General features: G+C 35.0%; 3 protein-coding genes across 3 annotated transcripts; 1 reads left to right on the top strand and 2 right to left on the bottom strand.

Annotated features, from left to right (window-relative positions):
* The first annotated feature begins 33 nt into the window (after positions 1-33).
* LOC123311032 (nuclear pore complex protein DDB_G0274915-like) lies at positions 34-5,934 on the top strand. Its single transcript, XM_044894783.1, has 6 exons — positions 34-348; positions 407-505; positions 589-788; positions 985-1,148; positions 1,408-1,627; positions 1,689-5,934. Exons 1-6 carry the CDS (start codon positions 179-181, stop codon positions 5,240-5,242), a joined length of 4,407 nt encoding a protein of 1,468 aa, XP_044750718.1. The 5' UTR covers positions 34-178; the 3' UTR covers positions 5,243-5,934.
* Positions 5,935-6,371: 437 nt separating this feature from the next.
* On the bottom strand, positions 6,372-9,369 carry LOC123311182 (calcyphosin-like protein). Its single transcript, XM_044894992.1, has 4 exons — positions 9,165-9,369; positions 7,387-7,731; positions 7,072-7,281; positions 6,372-6,744 (listed from the first exon to the last, which is right to left on the bottom strand). Exons 2-4 carry the CDS (start codon positions 7,720-7,722, stop codon positions 6,643-6,645), a joined length of 648 nt encoding a protein of 215 aa, XP_044750927.1. The 5' UTR covers positions 7,723-7,731; positions 9,165-9,369; the 3' UTR covers positions 6,372-6,642.
* A 764-nt stretch (positions 9,370-10,133) lies between these two features.
* LOC123311102 (solute carrier family 35 member E2A-like) lies at positions 10,134-13,371 on the bottom strand. The gene is made up of 6 exons (XM_044894879.1): positions 12,973-13,371; positions 12,780-12,915; positions 12,556-12,671; positions 12,234-12,420; positions 11,948-12,148; positions 10,134-11,798 (listed from the first exon to the last, which is right to left on the bottom strand). Exons 1-6 carry the CDS (start codon positions 13,175-13,177, stop codon positions 11,609-11,611), a joined length of 1,035 nt encoding a protein of 344 aa, XP_044750814.1. The 5' UTR covers positions 13,178-13,371; the 3' UTR covers positions 10,134-11,608.
* Positions 13,372-13,517: the final 146 nt, after the last annotated feature.

Here is a 13,517-nt window from a genome sequence, read left to right as displayed (position 1 = left end):
AACTACCGAACACAGATATCGTGCATGACGTTGACAGAAATGACTTGTGAGGTTTTGGTTTTAGAAATTTTATATTTTTAATAAACGAGCTTGTGAATACCAAACCTAGAAAATATTTGTTGTGAAGTTGAATTATTAGTTTTAATAGCAAAATTCAAGTGACCAAATAAGCACCACGATGAACTCTTCCTCGAGAGAATCTCCTAAGCAGAAAAGAAATCTGAACGAATCGAATAATATCACCACAATTTTACCTCCCGAAATAACCTCAACGCCGTTCATCTCCAATAAATCTAAAGTACCCAGTCCACTTGTTACACCTACAAGAAAGTTTTTAGGACCTAGACGGTAAGAGTTGTTTATGTAATATTATCAGTATTGTGGAAAAAATAATTTTCATTTTTAGGTATGCATTATCGAATAATGGAATGCTCAATCCTGTGAAGACTATAAAAGATCCTCCAGGTCCCTTATTGGCATCTACTGCCTATAATGTTAACGTAAGGTGAGAAAATTGAAAAAATCGTTTATTAATATTTCTGAATGTTCTAATTTATTGAATTTTCATACTGACCTACTACTTTTCAGTACTTACATAGACACAAAAAGTCCTGGATATGCAGGAAGACTTGTGCAATACAATGAAGAGAGTTCCCGAAAACAACAAAACACTCACCAAGAAAAATACGGGAGCCCAGGACTTTTTCCAATCGTACACCTATTCAAAAAAGAAGTGCCAGTTATTTCACCTAAACTGAAAAAAGGCACGGTTCGAATTGGAACTCCAGGTATGTTTTTTATATTTTAAAGTTTTTGGGATTAGTTGGTCAATAAACTGCTTAGAGAAAATGATCTGATCTGAGAATTGAAAATGAATTTTTGGTTTAAATTTCGGAGAAGACATTTTTCATCGGTGGATAATCATATCAAATATGTTATGTTAGTAGATATTTTTAATACAGCTATAGATGGAATATTTTTCAGAGTCTAGAGGCTGCTACTCCCAAGAACATAATAGATTATTATTAGAAGGTATTGTTCGAAATAACTCCATTTTGAAAGAACAGAACACTAGCAATGAAGCCAGTACTAGGAGCGTTTTGGATGCTTTAAAGGAGATATCGAGAAAAAGAATACATGTTAATGAGGTAAGCCAAAACTGAATAATGTTTGATGTTCATCTGTCTTATCATGGAATAATATTGTGTATTGTAAGCCCTTCAATATTCTTCGTCATAGTGTCATTAAAACCTAATATATAAATAATTAAGGATATTGAACAATATTTCTTGATGTGTTCTGAAGATTGGTTAGCAGTTAAGTACTTATTTTGTGTTTATTCTATTCATAGATATGAAATGTTTCAGATGATTAAATCATTTGCTATCATAAAAATTTTAATTTAAGGATTATGAGCCTATTGATGACAATAACAAGAAGTTCAGGAGAGCAAATGGGGATGGTGATTATTCTAAAAGGAATAGGGTCGAGTCCCCTACTTCTGATAATGCTAGCAGCCCTCCGACAACACAAGCAAAAAAGAGGTTATGCACCATTGATGCTGTGCTTGCATCAAAAACTTCTAGTATGTATGCCAATTACGAAATGTCCAGTAAAAGAAAATCAGGTAAGTTATCTGAATATTTATATTTAATTATCGGGGATTGAATATCCAAACATTATTTCAGTTGAGGATTCTAATAACGGAATTCTCCCAATGAATAAGAAAAAATTCAATAATGTTGAGACACAAACGCCCGGAACTCCAGTTATTGTGAGAGAGATGAAACGTACTACGATAACTAAACAAAGCGAAGAAAAAAAGGTTGAAAAACCCATTGAAAAAAATGAGGAAATTGGAGAAAGAATTTCTTCACCAAAGCAAGTTCTCAAGGTGTTGGACGATAAACCCTTGGAAGTAATTCGTAAAAATAGATTGGGTGCCCTACTGAGCGCTTTGAGTGGGCGTGAAATCCCCTCAATTCCCATGGAAGATCGACGAAAGGCTTTAGATAAAGATTGGCCATCATCGCACAACTCTGAGAAAACTTTAGTTTCAATACTATCACCGCAAAATAAACAGACGAAATCGCTTGAAAAACATGTTACATTTGATTTACCCTCGAATACTGGATCGGTGCAATTTGTTTCTGAAAGAAATTCAACTGCTACTGAGAAGCAAGAAAAGAAAAATGAGTCCAATGCGGGGAACAAAAATTCTTCTTCTGAATTATCTTCAGCAAACAATACTATTGAGAAGAGAGCTACTGACATCATTCAACCTGATAAAAAAGCTTCTATTCCATCTTTCACCAAATTAGAGACATCAGATACCAAGAAAGAGGAAAAGGAAAAAACTGTAGGAGGATTCAAATTTGATTTGACCAAACCTCATGACTCCAAAAGTATTATCGCCGATACTCCACCAGCTGAGAATAAGACAAAACCAGAAAATAAGATAACAGTGAACTTTTCTTCACCGTCATCTACTTCATCTAGCTTCAAACCAATGCTAGGATCACAGTCTTTCATATCTGAGGGTGGCGGTCTGTCCACAAAATCTACTATTGAAACTTCTTTCAGTAAAGGCTCTTCAAGTATTAACTCACTTGGCCTTCCCACATCTTTGCCGATTACCAGCTCTAACGCAGCTTCGAGTACTATCACTTCAGCTTCTTTCATGTTTGGAAGTAAACCATCTGGTGATGCAGCCACAGTTCCAACGAATACTAGCGGAAAGGAGAATGTTCTATTTGCTTTTGGCAAAAAGGAACCCTCGCAGAGTGGACCAGAAAATTCTTCTATTTCCTCGATTTCCAACTCCGCAGCAGCTCAAACTTCAGGCAAAATTGAAAGTTCCAGTATTAATTCTAGCCCTTTTGGATCAAAAACTGTCACTTCTTCAACTTTTGCATTCAACGGAACTAGCAACTTGTCCACAGCGAGCTCCGATAATCGTTCAGCATCCTTTTCACTAACCACAAGCACCCCCTCATTCTGCACCACAACAAGTTCAGTGTCCACCATATCCAGTGCTTCTGCCTCGACCAGTGTTTTTCCGTCGAAAACATTCGATACTGTAGCGAATTCTCCGTCTTCTAAGTCAAATTTTGGAACATCCAACAGCAGCCCTGGCGGTTTCAAATTCAACAGTGGAAATTCCTTGCCCGCATTCGGTAGTCCGTCTCTCAATTCTGTTCCTGCATCAACTAGTACAATTGCGTCTAATGCGTTTGGTAGCCCAATGAATCCTGTAGCTACATCCGCGAATGCTCCATTTGAAACTTCAAGTAAATCGAGTAATCCATTTTTATCAGCACCTACGAACACTGCGAGTACTTCAATATTTGGAGCCAATGCACCAGCGAATAATGCTCTCAAACAAGATCCAAAGCCATTTGCCTTCGGTTCTAGTAATGTTCAGAATTCCGTTAATTCTGGAACATCTAATAACACTTCGAGTACTAATCAGAGTGGGGTCACCACTAATTCAAGTACTTCTGCCCCTTTGAATCTTGCATTCGGATCTACAGTCAGTAATACGAGTAATATGTTTGCTTCAGGCAAAAACCCTGCAACCGCTTCATTTGGAGCATCTACAGCAGCCTCATCTTTTGGAACAACTAATTCGTTTTCGTTCGGTGCACCAAGTACTACTAGCTTGACTACACCCAGTTCTTCCACATCATTATTTAGTACCAATAACACGGCCCCCTCTTTTGGCAGCACCAGTACTCCCAGTTTCGGCACCACCAGTAACCCTAGTTTTGGCACCACCAGTACTTCTAGTTTTGGAACCACGAGTGCTCCTAGTTTCGGTACCACAAATACCTCTAGTTTTGGTACCACAAATACCCCTAGTTTTGGTACCACAAATACCCCTGGTTTTGGTACCACAAATACCCCTAGTTTTGGTACCACTAGTACCCCTAGTTTTGGCACCGCAAATACTTCAAGTTTTGGAACTACAAGTGCACCTAGTTTTGGAACCAAAAATACCCCTAGTTTTGGAACTACAAATACACCCACTTTTGGTACCACAAGTGCACCTAGTTTTGGCGCCACAAATACGCCTAGTTTCGGTTCCACCTATACTCCTAACTTCGGGAGCACGAATACACCGAATTACGGCACCAACAGTACTGGCGCATTTGGTACCACAAATACTCCAAGTTTCAGTACCTCTAATACAAATTTCAACTCCACCAGTACTCCTACCTATGGTACTATCAGTTCGCCTTCTTTCGGTACTACCAATACGTCCAATTTTTCTACCAATAAAGCGCCTCTCTTTGGCAACAATTCATCTGCTTTTGGCACTACAAGTACTGGGGGTACATCTGGCGCAAATAACGCCTTTGGGGCAAAAAATACAACTTCCTCCGTGTTTGGATCAAACACGCCTACGTTTGGAACTCCATCATCTACTACGTTTGGTACTACAAATGCTTCCACTTTTGGAAATGCTACCACCACTTCTACTTTTGGTGGATCATTTTCATCGCCCAGCACTTTGAGCGCTCCATCTTTTGGTAATCCCACTTCGCCGTTTGGTAATGCGGCAACAAGTAATGCTAACGCCTTCAATTCCAACAATCCTTCTTCGAACTTTGGTAGTGCGAATTCGTTCGGTACTTTCAACTCTAATAACTCCCAATTCACTTCTGTCACTACCGCATCAGGGTTTGGAACAAGCACGAATAATACCTTCGGCAATTCTCCTGCAACAAACGCATTTGGTGCTAATGCCACAAGTAGTACATTTGGTTCCACAGATCCTTCAAGCCCTTTTAATACCAATGTTAATCCTACTCCTTCAAATGCGTTTGCGTCTAGTTTTGGTAAAAAGCCCGAACAGTCATCTAGCGTTTTTCCCTCTTCGACAAACAATATGTTCAACAGTAACTCAGCCTTCGGTTCAGCTCAATCCAACAATAATGGAGGTTCCGGAGGAAGCACCTCTAGTGGGATATTCACTTTCGGTTCTTCGAATAGTAATGCACCTTCTTCAGCGGGAGTCTTCACGTTTGGGTCTCCCGAACCTCCGAAATCTTTTAATTTCAATGCTGCTGGTAATGCAGGTGCTGCTCCAGCACCTTCGGCCGGTGGTTTTAATTCTGTTCCGTCTTTTGGACAGCCAAGCGCTGCTGTGCCAAATATGTTCAGTATAGGCTCTGGAAACTCTTCTTCCACTTCTCAAGCCAGGGGAAGACCCCTCGTGAGAGCTAGGAGACGTACTTGAGTATAATTTCTCAATGACTATTACATTGAACTGCTATTGTTAGGTTTATAATTTTGTTTAGGTAAATGTGAGAATTTTAAAATATCTGTGATTTATTTTTGAATGCTAGCCAAACCTAGTTGAGAATAATTAAATTTTAACTTTATTTAATTGTAAAAAATGACATTAGAGTCTTATTTAGGGAAGAAATTGTTAACTAGTGCATAGTGCTTCGTGTTGAAGATGGTTGTCGGCATAAATATTCAATTTTATAGGGTAACAATTTAAAATTCTCACGCAAAATCTATGTAAGTATAGATGATATTCTAAAATCGACGCTTCTGAATGGTATTTATGTAGTTTATCAGTAAACCGATATACTATTTTACATATTGTATATTATATTTATGAAATGGCAACGTGGGCATGGGCGACAAACAATATTTTAAATATATTTTTCTATATACAAATCTGAATGTGATATATTTTGCTTAATTATATTATTTGTTTCTCTCACATGGTATTCAAATAATTTAACCTGCACAACAAAAAAGTTTCGACGTTTTTCCAGAATATCATTTGATAGGATCTAGTCTGATAAGGTCATGCCCATCATGCATAATTTTTTAAAGAAATTTTCTTAAATAATTGTTTGTGTTGAATATTTCGGTGGAATGAGTATTTTTTTGAACAAAATATATGATTGTATACTCGGTCTGTTGTTTTCTTTTACCTCTAATCCCTTATTACAGAAAGTGCAAAAATACTTTTTCGAAAATTGCGAATTTCACTTGAGGATTCGTCAACACCGAACGGTTGTGCCGAAATGGATGAAATTCTCAGATTTATCACAAGAAGAGTTGCTCTTTCAGAATATGAATCACGTTTAGATCTACCATAATTTTCCTGGAAGATAATCGACTCGAAAGATGATGATCTTGATTTTTTGGGTCGAAAATGAGCAAGGGGTTGGACCCCTCTAAAGTCCGCCTCTGTCTAAAAATCAGGTGAAGTAGATTAGCTTCTGTGCTAACTGAATCTTCCATTTGGTGGAAAGTTACAGAATATCTGCATCAGGTTGAATGCATTTCTCTTTATATCTTGAAATATTTCCTTCACTTGAGGTTTAGGAGTTTCGTGGATTAACGAATTTTCCTTTTTGAATTTTTTATTTGAATAGTAGATAACCCATTATTTAGGCGTCAGTTACATAACATTTATATAAACGCACAACATTTCATAAAGTGCTCCTAAAATGATCAATAACAAATTATATAATCTCTCAAAAACATCTCTCGATATATACTGATAAATATGTATCTCTAAATAATTTAAACATTCAGTAATTTAAATAACAATGTCAATCATATTTCAAATTGTTTCGTATATAGAAGGAAACTATGCAGAAATCCAGTTATTCCTTACAGTTTGTAAGCATGTCTTAGCATCAAATCGAAGTAACAATCATTATCTATTGAAGCACTTATGCCTGCGTAATAGTTGAGGAATTCTTCTTTCGTCACCTGAAAAATTATTATATCAACTACTGTTTTTTGTTTTTGCTTTTCCGAAAGGGAGAGCCATTAGGAAGATATAAAAAAAATTCTATATGTATGTTGAATTATACGATTTTTATTATTACATTAACAGGAGTTATTTAACACTTGTTCCTCTATCACAGTAGCAGGTGGGTAAAGGGTAACTGCTGTTTACCTCGTAGTTAAACAATAACTCATGTTAGTGTAAATCATATAATTCTGTTTTTGGATAAATGTTTAAATAAACGAAAAGAAGCGGAAAGAAACAAATGAATAGAAGAAAAACTGTTTGAATATTGGGCATATCCTTACAACTCCATCTTTGCTTTTGTCATCTTCGAAATTAGCTAAAAATTTCTTCAAAATAGTCTCCTCGTCCTCTTCTCCTGATATGTACCTAGGATTGGACTTTACATTATAAACATTCTTCAGATCATCTATAGTCAATTGCCCATCGCCATTTTTATCCAGTTTCTTGAAACATTCTTCTATCACCTTCTTTCTGGACTCTGCCATTGGCGGCTTAAAAAATAACAAATGGAAAATTCGAGAAATATTTTGTGAAAAGAATATTTATGATTAGGCACTAGGCAGTGCAATATTGATCAGAATATCTTATCTATTTACCCTAATGTGGACAAGAAACTCGTTGATATTGATATTCCCATCGCCGTTGGTGTCGAAAATCTGGAAAATTTTCTCGGCTTCTGCGTCGTTTATCTCCAGTCCCGTTTCTCTGAGCCCTTTGGCGAACTCCTCCAGAGTCAGATTCTTGTTTCCGTCATCGTCCATCCTCCTGAACATCCTTCCCAGGTTCAAAATACCCGTGGCACCTCTGGACAGGCACAATAATCGCAGTTTTTCAATCGGATCCCCCTGAGAGCCCATGGACTGTAGTTGTCTTCGACTTTTACTGGCTAATTCGCTCTCATTGCGGGACATGGCGCTTTGTGGTCGATGCATTCTGGAAAACTATAATTTTTTTAGTTCACACAGCCACGGAGAACAATGACTCACAATGAGCATTATCAACTTGAGCGAAACCGAGTCAATCTACCTTTGAATTCGTTAATGGTGGAAACAGAACTTATTGGAGAAATTTTTCTCATGGCTGGATGAACGCAGGTCTAATTAAGGTGCCCGCATAGGATTTTACTTGATTTTTATGCAATCCCACTATAATCTAAACCACATTTTTAATATTAGAATGTCGGGATTGCACATTACTGGAAGTGTTTCACCAGTCCAAAGCAAATACACTAGATATGACATCAGAAGTGCTATATCACTTTCAATGATTTCGCGGAATTTCAATAAGTGTTGGGAATACAATAAATATATTCATAATTTATTTATAATAGTAGTTAAGATATTGAGTCTTTGAGGCTTTTTTTTATATCATCAGTGCTTATTTTGGTGCTAGCTTACCATTTTGGGTCATTATCAACTTTAAAACCTGCATGACAATTAATTATACAACAAAACATTCCTTACCATATGAATAGGTATCACTATCACAATTATTCACGGAATTCAGTTCACAATTAAGATTTTGTGAGGTTTTTCTCATGTATTTCGAATGGAAAATTGTAATACTGCCAGTTTTTTGGATGATCTCGTGAAAGGATGTAGGTTATACCGGTAGGTATTCTAAAAAAGCACAAACGCGTGTTAAAATGCGGGCAGTCTACGGATTACCCCTTTATTCTGGGTGTGATTACAAGGGTAAAAATGGAAAACGATCCTGACAGACTCCAGGACATACTCGATCTTGTCAGACTCCGGTTACTCCCGAAAGTCTGTCCCTCTTTGTATTGATCTTACCGTCTGCAACGAATATTTTAAATGAAATTTTTTAATCAATTAGTTAGCCACTGTAAGAAACGCTCAGTTCCTGTTATTCCCATTATTAAATTGAGCTCGATACTCGATGGAATTTCTGAGCTTTGTAGAATTATCGTTGAAAAAAAATCGGGATAAAGTTTTCGTTTTTGCTTCTCCCTCACTGCCTATATATTCAAAAGTTCATGGGCAAATATATGTGTATATTTCAGTGAAAAATTTGAAAACTGGACATCCCAAAAAACGATTTATTGCTAGAGTTACCCATTTCTTGATTCTCTTTTCTCAAATTGATTATGTGGAAGATCTTCTTTCATACTTCTAATGTCTGTAAACAAGTTTTATGCTAATTTTGCCGCTCAATTTTGAAACTGCACCCCATTCATATTCTGAATGGGGCTGCTTTACTTCAATTTTGTTCATTAATTTAGTTCAGGATGAGTGAATATAAGGCTTGACTATTTTAAAGTACTGCTTTGACCAGTATTTCGATTTTTGTTTTCAATTTTTTCGTTTTTTTTTTCATATAGGTAATGATTGCGAATTTCAGATGTGGTACTCACTTCTCTGTGCGTTTCGTTGATATTATTCCACCGACATACAATCAAGCACTGATGAACTTATTACCTTAAGTAATTTTTGTCGGGCACACACACAAAAGGGTGTGTGAAAGTTCCACAGCGCACTTGTGGGAATATAATGTGGCGACAGGACACGCAGCACTGGAAATATAGATTGCGGGTTTATCTAATGTGGGTAAATAAATGAATGATATAAGTGAGCGATAGACAGCTCAGGAATTATTCGTTACGATCGTTATTCGAAATGATGAGGAAACTTTGGAACTCTTTTCTGGGTGGAAGAGACGAAGTAAACGAATACCCAGAAATGTTAAACAATAAACCAAAATGAATATTATTGATATATTCCTGTTATTCTCCAGAGTTGCCTGGAGATAGGGTTTTTGTCAATATCAACAAACCGGAAGTTGATCGACCTGGGTTAATGCGATGTATTGACTAGACATCTTTTGCCTTTGAATGTTGTATGAGTTCAGAGGTAGATGCGTGTCAATAGGGGTCAAATGAATAATTTACGCACTATCATATACCCCCTACCCCCACACGTTGCCCAATTTTTCATAAGTCCTAGTTTTCGTTTCTGAGTCCTTAATTGGTAGGTACAAGTTTTTGTTCCCAACTGGCGGTAATCTGTGGTTTCACCCTCATGTTTTTAAGATTAGCGCGTTCAAACACATAAAAATCTGAGGATATCAGTATCTTAACACAGAGGGCTGTGCTTCATCCATAAATCCATAGCCTTCTTCGTTTCTAGTAGATAGGCTCTAAGCCCCGCCCCGTCCGCCATTTTCAGACAACATATGTTTGATAAAGTCACCGCAGATGGTATCTACCTACCCTTTCTCATTGAGATGCTGACTTGTGTAATAAATAAACCTTCCACACAAATTTTCCAAAATAAGTTCGAATTCAATTAAAGAATAAAATATGCCGAAGAAAATGAAAACGTACACTATTTAACATCTATTTATTTTATAACAAATGTCACACTGATTGGTCGGAATATCTATATCAAATAAAAACACAACAATAGAATTTCATACATAACAAGAATATTTACAAAATAAATATACAGTACCAAAATAGTTACATCAGATCCAGAAATAAGTACTTATAATTTTGTTCTGAAAACAAAACTCAAATAAAACAAATGATTTCAGCATATTCGTTAATTTTTATCTTTCCACTGAAATTCAGTAATACATGTGTGACGTCATAAACTCATGCAAATAATAAAACGAATAAGAGCTTAAAAAAAATTAGCAATACTGATGGAGTGATCGTCCACACCCTCTCAGTAGATATGTCCTAAATTTCATTGAGTGGACCATATCATGAGTAAAGTGAACGAATGAATCTCTAGCAGTAACTTTACGTTTGATCTCGAAATTATTTGCAACGTTCTTTATGATACAATTAATGATATGTCTGAGTGAATAAAATTAGAAACAAATATTATTTCGATTGAAATCTCACAATGGAAGCATTCAGTCTTCATAGAATCTCGGAAATTATTTCTTCATCTTCAGATATCAAAGGAAGAGCTTTTCGACAATGAGATGTTTTGAGATTAAGTGAAGATGATGGTAATGAGTTGACTTAAGCTTCGTTAATTAATAAAATGGAAGGATTCAAATGAAACGAGAATAAAATATGGATTGGACAGAAAATTTTAGTTTCGTTCAATTTGAACAATCATAATTTTCTACATATACTCAATGATTGCCATAAATTCCTTTTTATCGAAATCCCAAAAAAACCATGGAATCAAATAATTTTTTATGACCAATTTAATAAAATTCTAAATGAAAATATTACTTTTTCTTGTTTATTTGGTCTAACATTAATTGATGAGAAATATTTCTCAAATAAAATCCAACTGCAGTATAGAAAAATCCTTGGGTGTATATTTTACCTATTTTACACAATGTTTTGCTATATGAGGAACTTAATTGATAAAATTTAAATTCATAATATTTTCTTTTGATTCAGGTATTGTAAATAATAAATATAAAAATAGATTGAAGATTTAAAAGAATAAATCATCAAATGGAATACCTAAAATATAAAGGCAGTATAAAACTGACGTTCCCTCGTCAGAATTAATTTTTTTTAGCAGAGTTCAAGATCATTCTCAATGCACCAACCTATTTGAACCTTTTTTTTTTATTCGATTTACCATTTGAGTAAACAATTAAATTTTACATAAAATTAGATACCCATAAAATATTTTGTTTCTATTTCACTTCAAATTTCCATGGTTATAATTTCAAGAAAGATAATGAACTTTGCCTCAAATCTCTATGAAAATAACAAGCAAATAATTTTCCAATAAAACTATTTCAAACAAAAGCAACAAATTCTGTAGAATTGACAAGATTGTGTATCACATATACAATTATTTTTCGAGGGTAAAAACCTTAATACTATATAGCCCTGACTTTCCTTTGTAATAGAATAGATGTTTTATCATCGTCGTATTGTTGTGCCTTTATATACATGAATACTCCTGTTATAACTATAATCGTTCCCAAGCCACTGAGCATCGTTACTGGATTCCCAAACATTAAAACCGATAACCATATCAGAAACGCTCTTTTTGCAGTATTAGCAACACTAGAACAATAGTTTACTCATCAATATTATTTCAAGAACGATAGGTACTTCTTATGATGTCAACAAAATTATAAAAAACCCAATACATAAAAATGCGAACTTATGACTGAATTCATCAACTACTGAGAACTTCAGGAAATCCCACTCACCTATGTGTCACTGGGCTTATGTAATCCATCAGCACATAAGCTGTTATGCTTTGAAAATGGAAGAAAACTCCGTTCAATACATAGCAAAATGCAATATTGAATGTCACATCTTCAGTATTATGAAGATCCACCAGGAGCAATGATGCAGGAATTTGTACAATTATGCTGGCAAGACTGGTATAAAATTGTAACTCTGCAGGTCTAAAAGAGGAAATTTTTTTCAGTATTGGGAAAGATTATCATAGAAGACAAGTATTTAAATATTTTGTTGATGTTTTATACTTACGTATATTTGAACTTATCCCCTGATATCAACATTTTAGAATAAACATTTTGTAAACATTCAGTCAAGTTTGTTGCCATCGCAGCAATAAATCCCCTAATTTCAAAACTGACTTCATTAATAGAGCATAGTGCCAATCCAGACATCACAGGTAATAAACTTAAATTAACATATAAACCAGTCTGTTCTCCTAAAAAGTGAAATTATTTAAATTGTTATGGAGAGCGCCCCATCAGAAGTATACAGAGAAATATATATTGGGTCTGTTTTAAATTTTGTATAAAACTTGTAGGACACCCTGTATATCATCGAAATAAATATTTACCAAGTATGAACCTTGATATCAACACTGTGAACATTGGAGCAGAACTCTTTATCGTCTCAGTAAAACTTACAGCAACATAATTTAGGGCAACAAGGCCTAAAACCACTGTCAAGAACCTGAAATGTTTTGTTGAATGAGGAAACCACACAGAAAGAACAAGAATTTGCATGTAATTTCCAAACGTAATAATTCATTTCTGTGTGGAATAATAACATACACTATACCTTGTGCAGCCCACAAGTACCATATGTCTATAAAAACCTGGAGGTTTATGTAGTCTTTGATTAGGTTTATACATTCCACAAGGAAAGTATAATTGCAAAAATCCACAAGATGCAGTTATCAACATTTGGCAACCCGCTAAAATAGATCAGTATCAGTCTAACCCTTATATCTTGCTTAAGAAGACATTCATACCTAAGATAGTAGGATTGCCATTCATATATGTTAAAATATATTTATTCAAAAATAAGGTACATCCACTGAAGAAGTACCAAAGAATCAGGAATGTAATGGCTCTTATGCTGGTGAGTCCATTTCTATTATTCTCCAAATTATCGGAGGAACTTTCTAATATTTTTATATGATTGTTCTTAACAATACTCTTCTCTATTTTCTCCATTATTTCACTTGAGGATTCCTTTTTGAATATAACATTTGTGTATGACTTATTTCATTCAACAGTTAAGAAAAAAGTTGTTGATTAATTAACGATATTAGCCAACATATTATTATAGAATAAGATAGGCGGAAATATTTTAAAAGGTCCTTGATAATTTTTTGATGATGAAAACAAAACATTGACAGATAATTGATTACCATAGAGTATGGAAGCTTATGCATTCAGTATCCTATTTTATTTGAATAACAAACAGTTCTATAAAAAGTAAAATAACAAAACTAGTGAATACTCCTTTTTACCGCTTTTTCTCAAATTTTATTCAATCTTTCTGGAAAATATA

Source organism: Coccinella septempunctata, chromosome 4 (genome assembly GCF_907165205.1).
Source record: "Coccinella septempunctata chromosome 4, icCocSept1.1, whole genome shotgun sequence".
NCBI lineage: Eukaryota > Metazoa > Arthropoda > Insecta > Coleoptera > Coccinellidae > Coccinella > Coccinella septempunctata.
This window is presented reverse-complemented; position numbering and strand designations above follow the sequence as displayed.